This window comes from Hippopotamus amphibius, chromosome 12, assembly GCF_030028045.1.
Source record: "Hippopotamus amphibius kiboko isolate mHipAmp2 chromosome 12, mHipAmp2.hap2, whole genome shotgun sequence".
Lineage (NCBI taxonomy): Eukaryota > Metazoa > Chordata > Mammalia > Artiodactyla > Hippopotamidae > Hippopotamus > Hippopotamus amphibius.
The window spans coordinates 94141020-94153926 of NC_080197.1; the positions used below are offsets into that span (position 1 = coordinate 94141020).

Below are 12907 nucleotides of genomic sequence, written 5' to 3' on the forward strand. Positions count from 1 at the left end.
GGTGAGTGAAAGAACAAATGGGAAGGAAGAAAATGAACACAAATTTCAAATACTGGTTCCACAGACTAGGTATAAAGTTCTTCCTACGCAGGTGAAATGAAAGCCAGAGAAGCAGCTTAATGTTTCAAGGAACATTTAAAAGTTCTGTAAGAATTTAACAATATTTGCTGTCTCTTTGAATATAACAGCTGTAAGTCTCATACAATCTTTCAGAAAGATACCTTCTTGCTGATGTGCTCTCCTGATGAAAGTAATGATGAACTTAACCAGACTCATCCAATCCTATCAAGTATTATTAATTATTCACAACTTACATAGGAGCAAAATATACCGCTAGGAAAAAAAATTAAAACTATCACTGAAGACACTTCCCTGGCGGTCTAGTGGTTAACATTTAGCCTTCCAGTGCAGGCGGTGCAGGTTTGATTCCTGGTCAGTGAGCTAAGATCCCACATGCCTCGTGGACGAAAAGCCAAAAAACATAAAACAGAAGTGATATTGTAACACATTCAATAAAGACTTAAAAAAAAAATGGTCCACATCAAAAAAAAACAAAATCTTTCAAAAAAATCACTGGAGACAATAAAGTTAGGGGCTACACCTTGCAAACTATTGAATTCTTGGTACAGTGCCTGATGTATAAGAGAGAACCAGGTACTTTCGAAAGTCTTATTATTAACAAACAAACAACAGCACAGGTAGTACATTCATCTCTCCTTTGACAGGTGACGCTTTAAAAGAGAAATTAAGACATGAACAAATGAAGATGTGGTGTCTACAAAGATGCTAAGGAAATGATTTATTTTTCTGGATCATGGATGAATACATGCAAATTTGGGGCCCTTGGTTAGGAAGAACGTGATTTCCCATAGATCTACTGGTTTATGCAAAAGGGTATGAAACAGGGAATTCCCTGGTGGCCAGTGGTTAGGATTCTGCACTTCCACTGCAGGGGGCACGGGTTCATCCCTGGTCAGGGTACTAAGATCCTGCATGCTTGTGTGCAGCCAAAAGAAAAGAAGGTAAGAAACAGAAAAATGGAGGGGACACAAGAAAAATGATCCTTGCTGTAAAGACACCAAAAAAACAACCAGAAAGAGGGGTAGAAAAAGCTCTGTACCACCTAAAGCTCTGTGCCACCTCTGCTTCCCCCAAATAACAAACTTTTGGAGCTAAGAGATACAACACGTTGAAATGAAGGCATATTAACCATGAATACATGGAAGTGCATTTCTGAAAAGAACGTTCCTATAATACATCAGTTAAAACCCATGGGCTCACTTTTTAAAATATAAGTAAAATATTATATCATCTGCAGATATTATGAACATGTGCAACAGGGATGTTATACATGCCTACACATATGAAAATGCCATTCACTGATTACTGCTTCAGAACCTCCATCACTCAGGTCCCAGAAAAGCTATAGCTGTACTCCCAGGATTCACCCAGAAAACTCGCAGCCCAAGCTCTCTGTGATTAAAAAACAGATTCTCACACAAATAGACTACACTGTAGTCAACAGCACATTTACAGCCTGGATCAGTTAACAGTCCAAGATTAAATTCCACATGAAACAGCTCATTCCAAGAATCCTTCTCCACTTTCATCCTTCCACCAACTTCTGCCCACTCTACACATATCACCTAAAATGCCCATTCCCATGTAATGAACTGTCTCTTTCTCTAAATCATAAACTCAGAGGGTAAAGACTGAATCTGTCTTACTTGGCAAACCACTTATGTGAAAAATATTTTCGTTGAATGATTTTATGAGTACTGAAGATAAATACAGTGGCTTTCAAACCAAGAAACATTACATTTAGCTGCTAAGAAATTAGGTTCTTACTGCATAATAAACATGATCTGACAGCAAAGCCTTATTTCCATATTCCCTTATCACTTACACCTGCACAGAAAAGCCTTCTTTCTAAAGGCAGAATTAAACCTCCAAATTTTACTGTAATTTCAGCTATAATCCAAAAATTCATGTGGACTTCCAAATTCATTCACAGCCAATGGGGTATTAAGACATGTGTCTTCTCCCACTACACTGAAGTTCAATAATAGGGTCTATCTTCCAAATACACTCTTCTCAAAATAGTATTTTTAACTCTTGTACATTTTCAATTATCGTAGAAGATAAGCTTTCGAAAAGGATTCAACATTGATGAGTAGGTCTTTCTTAAAAATATCTTCCATTCTTAATAATAGCTGCTGATATCGAGAAAATAAGGGGAGGCTGGGCCCAAAGCTATAGAAAATCAGATACAGACCAACAAAAACAAGAAACCTGCAAATCTTCCATAGTAATGACATCAAAAAAATTCAACCAAAAATATCACACAGCCTAATTTATATATGAGCATCACTGGTAAATGTGACATTAACCTGCAGCAAATGTTTAGAATGAATTAACAAAGAGTTTGTAAGTACTTAACATAATCATCCCTAGCAGCCACAACAGATGTACAGACCAAAGCAAGGCAAGCTTTATGTCACTGTTTCCACAGCGGAAACGCTTTGTAATCCTCAAGTGGAAAAGAAAACAAGACGGGGAATCACGACTGGTTGAATATCAGCAAACAATGCAGATAAATGGTTGTGGTCCGCAGAGGGAGGCGCCTAGAGGTTTCTACACTGGGCCTTATGCTACTCAACAGAATTATTAATGGTTAATACAAAACACGTAAAGCATACTTCATTTGTAGATAAAACAAAGCTGTTTTTATCTGCTGCTGAATATACAGGATCACTAAAGAGATTTTAGGACCTTTACTGGAAAAGAATTATAAGCCAAAGTTAACTACATGAAATTTAGCATTCCCAGATTGGTTTTTTTTTTTTTTTAATGCATTACCTACAAACAAACAATTGCAGCTGCAAAAAGTACAGGCTACAGGGCTTTTTGTTTCATAGTAATATATGTGACAACGGCCTAGGTTTCAGTTGCCTGCAATTTCAATAAGGAGCAGTAATACACTATGGTTGATAAAATCAAAGTTCACTTCTGGCATGGCAACTTAAAAGGAATAGGAAGAAAATTAGGAAAGCAAAAGGTCTGAAAACCATGTCAAATAAAAGGAACAGGTGAAGGAACTAAATATATTTAAACCTGGAAGAAAAAAACTGAAAAGATTACGATGGTACTTTTCAAACACACAAAAGATTCCAACATAAAAAGAAATATCCTTATGGCTATAAGATAGTTAGTATTAAGTAGATGTTACAGGAAAAGATTTTAATTGTTTTTAAGAATGAGCTATACAAAAATGGAAAGACTATACTGTGATATAGTAAACATCACAGGAAGTACTTTAACAAAAAGTCTCCCATACCCATATGGGAGACTAAACGCAGAGATCATTATTAATACTGTTATCCTTAACAGAAGGTAAACTGCAAAAGTATAAGATAGGAAAACAATGAGATTCTCATTTGAGAGAAAGGAGAGAAATAAATATCTAAGAGAGAGCTGACAAATGGGGAAATGTTTGGTTAGATTAATTAGAACAAAAATAAACTTCAAGTAAAATACACATGTATACATAACAAAACAACTGAACTATATAACAACATCATAATAAACAAGGGGTAAGGAAATGAGATTAACCAGGACTAGACAATATGGAATAAAAAATAGTGATGTAGTCACAGCTATGACCAGGTTAGTCCACTTAAGGTACAGGCAGAAAATTCTTAAACATGAAGCACAAGGTGTAAGCAGTTTGATTTAGGAAAATAACTAGTCTATGGCAGTACAAAGTTCCATAGGAATTAACCAAAAAGGCTGAGCAGAAAAAATTTAATTAAATAACGTGAGGATATGTGTGCATACGGGTACGTGTGTGTAAGTGCAAAACGGGAAATAAGCAGCTGAGATGAAAAAGTAATAATAATCATCCTGTGGCTTATAATTAAGCACATAGGAGATATATTAAATGCACAGAAGAATTATGAAGAATTAGTCCTAAAATGATTACCATGGACAAACTACTAGTGATTATTAAAATAAGAAAAATTACTCTGAAAAGTATGAACAAGAAGCAAAAAATTAAAAGTTAAAGAATTAACAAAACGAGAGCATGAGGAATAAGAAAATTATTTTTTACCTGTTACATAAACATTTACAATCTTTGTCAAAATTTCAATTTACATTAGAAAACTAAATTAACCCATTATTTCTAATTAGCCCAGTTTAAGTGACTGATAATTGAAGAACCATATTTCCCAGTCCTTTTTTGAAGAAAAGCAAGGTGCCATCGACACTTGTCAGATTTAGATTTAAAGCAAAAACCAATAACACAAGTGCGTAAAATAACAATTACTTTTCCCTTTTATTATTTAAAGCAAGACTTTTACTGTTAACTTTTTGGAAGATGATCTCATGTCACTATTTTAAAAACTATTTAATGAAAGTACTATAAAAAAACATTTTAACAGTTCAGCCCAAATAGCTATGGAGTCAACCAAAGTAACCTGCAAAGAGAGTTTTCCTAGTACAAACTTTTTTTTTGATTAAAGAATTTTACTTTGAAAGCTAAATGACTTAAGAAAATAAATATGAAGGCATTAACAAAGTCATACACTCCATTTCATTCAATTCACACCAGATTTTAGCCTCCCAACTTTTTCTGTTATCTTTCCATCACTGCAAGATATTAACGGTATCGGACCTCAGAGGATGGGGAAAGCATATGGGAGACACTAGGACAGGAGTATGACACTGTGGCTCCACATTTCATCTCGAGATTTTAAAGTTTTGGACACTAACTACCAGGCCAAAAGCAGACAGAAGATGCCTCCCTAGAAATCTGTTTTAGAGGAGAAATGTAAAAAATAAGGCTAATTCAACAATAACTTAATAGCTTCACTACAAGCTGTAAAGAAGGATCTCAAGCTTCCATTTTACTCATGTTTTGTTAAAAAGGCTTCAAAACCAGTTTCCAAAGACACTTTCTTCCTCTTAACCAAATTATTAACAGATTTGGATTTAAGTCATACACATCTAAAAAAAAATATGTTCTCAGAAGGTATATGTGGCTAATTTTGGATATTTATGTCTGTGCATGAAAGCATACATTAGACTTAGAGGCTGTTTATCTACTTGAAGGGTGAGGGGAGAGGAAGGAAGTAAAGCAAAGGAGAAAATACCAAACTTTTAACACTGAACTCTGCAGTAAAACTTTCAGTTACCTGGAACTATTCCAAGAATAGTTTAAGCAGTCAGGCATGTGTAAGTGACTATGTTTGTTTCACATTCTCCACATATATTCTTACACATATATCCAAAAATGTGTTTTTTGGAAACCCCACTCTACATAGCTCTGGAAATAGCAGACAAGTGATAAATGTTTGTTAAATACAGGAATCCAGCAACAGCTACAATGGAGACAGTGTAATGATCTGAAGGGATCTTCCATCACTCTGAACATGCAGGAGGCAGACTGTTAAACTAGAAATCTTATTTGAAAAAAAACAGTTGAAAGGAAGGAAGTTAAAGAGGAAAGAAAAAAAAGAAGTATCCTAGACTCCTCTGGTTTCTGTACATTGGCTTATAATTCCTTCTACTAGAAGATACTTCTCCACCTGTGGAAGTCTGAAATAAATGATGAGCCCAAATGTCGCTTCCTCTGTGGCACGTTCTTCCATCCCCAGAGTGAGAATCTCTTACCCTCACCTGCTTATGCCATGTTAACTCATGTACAACATGTCAAGTCTCACATCAAAGTTATACTTCACATGCTATATTTACACATTGAGAAAATTGTTATTAGTTGGGGAAAAATACACATATATATTCTAGTTCTTTGGCGACAGGCACATGGTTCTAACACAGTGCCCTGGATACAGAAGGCATGAGGAAGTGCTTCGTGAATGAGCTCAACTGCAGGTAGCAGAGTCTAGAATGATAACGCAGGAAAGCTTTACCTAGAAAAGTTGCTTTGTTTATTTATTCCAACACATACTGAGCAACTGGGCCAACATGACGCGCACTGAATGCCATGTATGTCCAGGCACTTAAAAAAAACAAACTGGAGGTTGGGAAAGAATGAACCTAAGGTAAGTTTTAGCTCTAAATTCTATAAGGCTATACCTTATTTTTGGGGGGAACCACTAACATTTTTCATGAAAAATATAAACAGATTTCCCCTAGTGACAGAAGATTAAGGAGGAGGCTGGACCAGCACAGGAAGTAGTAGAAAATACAGGAGTGTGTGACTTCCTGACATGATCACAAACACACCTCTTCCATGCTGAAGAATCAGAAGTGAAACATCACATGGACTGCAACTTGAAATGGTTTCAAAAGGGGTGTGTGTGTGTGTGTGTGTGTGTGTGTGTGTGTGTGTGTGAGAGAGAGAGAGAGAGAGAGAGAGAGAGAGAGAGAGAGAGAAGGTCATTATACTATTCCTGTAAATTTGAAGTTTTTCAAATAGTTAAAAATAATATCTCATAACACATATAAGGCAATCTGACTCAACACATTCTTATTGGTGGAGGTTGCAAAAAAAAAAAAAAGAGAACTCTTACAAATACATACTTCTATGTTGAGACTGATGGAAAGAGTAAGTTTTGCTTCTTTCTGGAGAGTAACTTCTACTGCTGACACTGGAGCCAGATCTGCTGTGTGGAGAATCCTTTCTGCCTACAGGTGATTCTCTGAAAAAAGGAGTGTCTCTTTTATGAGGAGACCGGTCTCTCACATAATGGGAAGAGTAGAAACTTTTTCTTCTAAAGCCGTCTCTCACTTCCCTTTGAAGAAAAAATAAAATAAGTTAATTATATTCTGTACTCTATACATGCAAGCATAAATGGCAAAAGCTCTGGTTACAAACCACTCTTTATGTTGTAATTGTTGTTCCCTATTTCTACCACCACCTAACTTATGAAATCAGTCAACAAAATGAAACTTTATCAGTGAATTATGATTTAGAATACATCATTTTTTCAATTTGGGGTAGAACCAGGTGGTTAAGTACATAAGTTACTTTATTTTAAGCAAGCACAAAAATTTTTAAATGTGAAAAACACACTCATATCGTCTCTACTTCTGCTTGCTACTAACAATACACCACAGCTACCATACCCTCAAAGACACCGAGAGAATGCCAAAGAGCTCCCCAGTTAGACAGTTCATGGCCTACTATCCTCTTCTAAGTACAGTACAGAGTAGTGGTTTTTCAACAGTGCGATTCCCCACTGTGCTCCCGTGATAATTTGGCAGCGTCTACAGACACTCCTGATGTCACAGCTGGAGAGGAGGGAACGCCACTGCTGGGTAGGGCGGGACTCCGCTCAAACGCTGCGATGCCCAGGACAGCGCCCACACACAGAGCAAAAAACTATGCAATCCCAAGGTTGAGAAACCCTGGTACCTACCTGTTAAATTGTCGCCCACCTCTAAATCCAACTTTTTATATCAACTTTACTTTACAAATTAAATTTCCTTCTTAAGCAATACCATCAACTCAAAGCAGAAAGTAAGCCCAAGTAATAAAGCTTTATAAAGCAAAACTATCTTTAAAATATCAAAGCAAATTAAAATTATTAATTAAAACTATCAAGACACAAGCCTCTATTTAAAAGAACACCTGGAGTCAAACAGGTTTTAATTGAAGATTTAGCAAATGTACCTCCATATTAAAATTAGAGACCATTAAACTTCAGATAGAAGCATGCTAAAGAGACGAGCCAACTGCATGAAACTTCAAATGCTGAGAAAATAATTTCAGCAAATTGACTGGTAGTCCACAATACACAAGCAGATTGCTGTCATAAACAGATTAATACCCAAACTATATCCTCTTTACAGACATAATTAAGTTTCTCTGTGCAAAAGCAGAAAAGTTAAGACTTATTTATGATAAATGAACTCAGACAAAATACTAATACTGAAATAAGGCATTAAAGAAATTCCAACATATTCAAGTGCAATCACTAAAACTGCAGGAGTCACATCAGTATCACTGAGAGCTCATGTAAGTACTACGTATGTATCACACAGATGTCAGGAACTGTACCAGGCGCTGGGGACCCAATGGTGAGCCACATGCACGCAGTCCCTGCCATTACAGAGCTCCCAGGCTAGCGGGAGAGGCTGCTGTTAAACATACATACAAAGCATGCGGCCAACAGGGCGCAGGGAGACCAGGAGCCTGCTTAGTCCAGGCAAGAGACAGCGGTGACTTAGATGAGGCAGGAGCAGGGGAAGGATCACAAATTCAATGCGCACAAGAACGCATTTCTGTAGACTCAATGGGACAAGGTAAACGTTTGACTAATGAGTGTGAGGGACGGTGGATGCCAAGATGATACCCAGGATTCTAGCTCGATGGATTACTGAGATAAGAAATACAGATCTGAGAACTAGGAATGGGGTGGGAGATTCACACTGAATACACTGACCATGCTATATTTGACATGCTCATGTAATATCTTGGTAGGCCACTACAGATACTGGTAACAAGATCAGAAGAGATTTTTGGCTATAACTATAAATTTGTCTATAAATAGGCAGTATTTAAAACCTTGGGTATAGAGGAAAACAAAGGATAAAAAGTGCAGAAGGCCCAGAATCTAGGGCTAGAAAACTGCCACACTAAGAAGGCAATGGGCTATCTGAGAAGAATGAAAAAGAGTGGCCACAGAAAAGTGAGGGACAGGTGGGTACGTTATCAGGGAAGGCAAGGAAAAGTGTTCCAAGAAGGAGAATAAAGGTTTCTTACAGTGAAAGTAAATGACTTCTTCCTGATAACTTAGGAAATGGAGAAGAACAGGCTCACATTCAGAGGAAAGACTGCCTATTTTCTCTGGAGGGAATGGAAAGATGAAACGCTGAATTACAGTTTCCTAATCCTGACACCAGATGGCAGTAAAATCACAACAGCACAGTTCAGAGCTATCAGAGTGGCTTGGGGTGGCTAGATACACATGGGGGGAAGAACATGCCAGGTTTTAACATGTCAGAGCAGAGTAATGTCTCTCTTCTCCTTCACATCAACGTCTCCTATTGACCATCAGATTAAGCAAAAACCACACTCACAATAGGTATCATCTACCATAAGTACACTGTATTACTTTGATAAAGTAGTTATATTAGCCGAGTCATTTATTCATGTGTGTATGTATACATATTTTTTCATATCTATATATCTATGTCCCAATCTATGAAAGGCACATGGGGAATTACTCTGGCTCTGAAGAAGCTTAATATCTAATTGGGGGGATGGGGAGTAAATGTTCCAGAAGGCTGGTACTGTAATTCAGAAGAGACATGTACATATATTAATGAATGAAAAACTGACCAAGGAGTCTTTAAGCAAAGGTGAAATTTTGATCAATATTGTCTCAGAGAAATATAATCAAGCTACAGATGATGTAGTCATATTTCAAAAGTAAAGAGAAACAGGTGAAATTAATTTTAGCAATATTTTACTTAACCTAATATATCTAAAATATTATCAATATGTAATCAATATTAAAAAATTTAGTGAGATATTTTATATTCTCTTTTTCATCTTACATCTTGAAAATCCAGTGTGTATTTTATACTTACACAATATCTCAGTCTGAACTGGCCACATTTCAAGTGCTCAATAGACACATTCAGCTAGTGGCTCCAATACTGAACAGCACAGATTAGATGGTGGGAAAAGCATTTCAAGCTTCAAGAAAAAGCAGAGAAGGATTAAAGGATATTATGCAAACAAGGACAGAAGTAGTCAGAACAGTGAAAAGTTAAAAAAGCAACAACTAAAAAACAAAGGAAGAAATTTTTGAAAAGGGAAAAGGTAGTTGATATCAAATACTGCAGAGGTCAGAAGAGATCTTCGTATTTAAAACCTAAGAGTCATGTGACCAGTGAGTGGGCTCACCAGTAAAACTTTGGAAACCAAATCAGACTATAAGAAACTATGATATATCTACTAAAGGAGTTAAACTATTACTTTTCTTCTAAAAAAAGTTTGGCAGAGGGAAGAAGGAAGAGAATTGGGACAATACTCCGAGGAAAGGGGCTTATTTGGTTCATATCTGGAAGCTGGGGGGGAAAGAATAATTTCCTACACAAGGAGAAACTGATAATCTAAGACACAAAAATGGTAACTGATAAAGAAGGAGCCAAAAATCACCCAGAGAAACTGGGACAAAGGAACTAAGTAGAAGAGAACAGCACTGAAGGCAAGAAGAGAAGAACATGAAAAGGATAAAGAGGAAAATTCTCATCTCAAGAAGAGAAAGTATGAGAAATGTTTCTTCAGAAGTCCTTTACCTCAGTCACATAATTTTAGAAGTCATTAATACAAAGTACAGACGCTTAAGGCAGAGTGGAAAGTATCTGTCCTTCAAGGGAAAGTATTCATTCTGAGCAGCGTTCCTCAAAATGCAGGTCCCCAGACCTTCGTGAGCACTACCTTGGGAAGGTGACAGAAATACAAATTCAGGGCATCAAACCATATCTACTGAATCAGAGCCTCTGGGAGTGAGACCAAGGATTCTGGGCTTTACAAAGGCTCTCCAGGTGATTCTGATGCACATGAAACTTTGAGAAGGACTGAATTAGACAATCTCACTAATGTGTAAGAGCTGTACACATATAAAAATGGTATCTCTAAGCAGAAAGCAGAAACTCAGAGCTCATGATAGAGGCAGAACATTCTCCAGTGACGATGACTGTAGGGCTTGGCCATGCCCGTGGAAAGCTAAAGGTAAGAGCTGAAGACACAAGAAAGAACGGGTGTTCATTAAAAGCATCATCAAATCAGGACAGAGAGGGATGGAGGAGAAGACTATGTGCCAGAAACTAGGAACAAGGAATGGGGTCCTGGAAATTCATCAAAGAGTACAAAGATGAGGACAAGGGGGTACAAATGGAGAAGTTCAAAGGTGACACTGGAACTGTGGCTTCGAGGAGGTAATAACGAGCAAGAAGTATGCCCAGAACTTGACTCAAGAATCAACAAATTAGGAGGCAAGTGAGTGGGGAGGGAAGTGGTTTCAACCCTTGGAAGTTAGGTTCCTATTGCAGAAAATGGATGGAAAGAACAGTAGAAAATATATCCACTCTATTTTGATACTAAAAGACTAAGTCTTTGCCCTCATGAAGCCTATATGCTAATGGAGAAGACATATAAATACAACATTTCAGATTGGCAGGTACTATAAAGAAAGGCAGATGTGAGGGAGGTTATTCTTGATAAGATGATCAGGAAGAACATCTCTGAGAAGATAATATATGAGCAGAGATGGAACAGCGGGAATGGAAGCCAGCAAAGAATGAGGCAGTAAGTAGATCTGATGTACATTACAGTGATCACTCTAACTGCTCTGTGAAGGCATCACATGCTGGTGCCCAGGACACAATGATGAGTCAGAGGGCCTTCTCGGTGTTTATAGAATTATACAGCACCAACGTAATACTAGCCCTGTGTATAGGACTTAACAGCAGCATAACTAGTAGAGGAAGGAAAGGGACTGCTAAGGCCCGCTGTGAACTAGCCTCCTAAGTACTAGAAGCCCCTTCCAAAGTAACTACTGACTCCATGACCTTGAGCAAGTTATTTAACCTCCTTATGCCTTAATTTTTTCATCTACAAGGTGGGGATAATAACTGTACCTACGTACAGGGTTGTTGCAAGGAGTAAATAAGCTATTATATGTAAAGCACTTAGAACAGGGCCTAGTACACAGCACTCAATAGATGTTAGCTATTTCTAATGACAATATTACCCTACTATGATTTCCATCAAATTGGTAAAAAGGTTTATGCAAGAAATTAGCTAAGGATGCCACTACAACTGCTTGATAGCTTTGCCACTCAGAAAAACTATATCGTACATATTTGTAAGAGTTTAAAACCTACTGAAAATAATAAAACCTCCAGAACAAGACTTCCACTTGACTTCCCAAGCAATCTGCTTTACAGAGGATGAACTGCGGATAATTCAATGTGAAGAACGGCAGTTATGGAGTTCCGTACACAGATGAAACACATATAAAGTGAAAAGTAGGCAGAAAGGCCATTCACTAGACTAGGAGTCAACAAACACTTGCTTAAAGGTCCAACTATAAATATTTTAGGTTTTGTGGGCTATATGGTCTCCATCACATGTCCTCAACACTCCACTCTAACACAACAGCAACCACAGACAATACATAAACCAACGTGTGTGGCTGTGTTCCAATAAAGCTTTACTTACGAAAACAGACAGCTGATCAGATTTGGCCCACGGGTTATAATTTGCTGACCCCAATGTAAACAATTATGTACTTCTTGAAAGCTTCCAAACACAATTTATAAAAGAATAAAGAGGGTACCTATAGCTTCCTTTTCCTCACAGAACACAAAGAAAAGTACGGGGATTTTTTTTCACCCTACCCCTTGCCAATATTTCAAGATTTTTATACTTTAGAGGTTTAATTGTATTTTGGAAAGTAAATTCATTACATAATGATAGAAATATGTTTTGGCTGATTCATATTTTCTTTTCTACCAGAAACCTGACTTTATATGTTTATAACATAATTGTAAATATACAAATTTATTTACTTATTTATTTATAATATAAAAAAGCCTTTCTCAAAATATATTCCACAAAATACTAATCCACAACTTTGGTAAACACTGAGTTTAATAAAATTAAACACCTTTATTTACAGTGACACTTCTCAGAGCATTCTCTGCAGGAAGATAGAGATTCAAAAATTAGTTCCTCTGCTATCTTAATTTTTACTTAACCTCTCTGAGCTTCACTTTCCGAACTCTGTTGAGCATAGCAACTTTGCAGTGGATGGTATCTATCACTATAGTTTTAAGCTTTAGTCTTTTCATTATCAGTTATCTTATTTTTAACCTGCCCCCAAACACATGGACCCTCAAGTTAAAAAATGTTACCTAACTTTGAGAC

The 12907-nt window shown here is 37.0% G+C and overlaps 1 protein-coding gene across 10 annotated transcripts in view; it reads right to left on the reverse strand.

Moving 5' to 3' along the window:
- The window catches only part of PPHLN1 (periphilin 1), a 146996-nt gene that overhangs the window by 81425 nt on the left and 52664 nt on the right, over nucleotides 1-12907 (reverse strand). For all 10 annotated transcript variants that reach the window (XM_057701066.1, XM_057701060.1, XM_057701063.1 and 7 more), the window contains one exon: nucleotides 6544-6755. In XM_057701066.1, the coding sequence (XP_057557049.1) occupies nucleotides 6544-6755 (212 nt within the window). The remainder of the gene's footprint in view (nucleotides 1-6543; nucleotides 6756-12907) is intronic.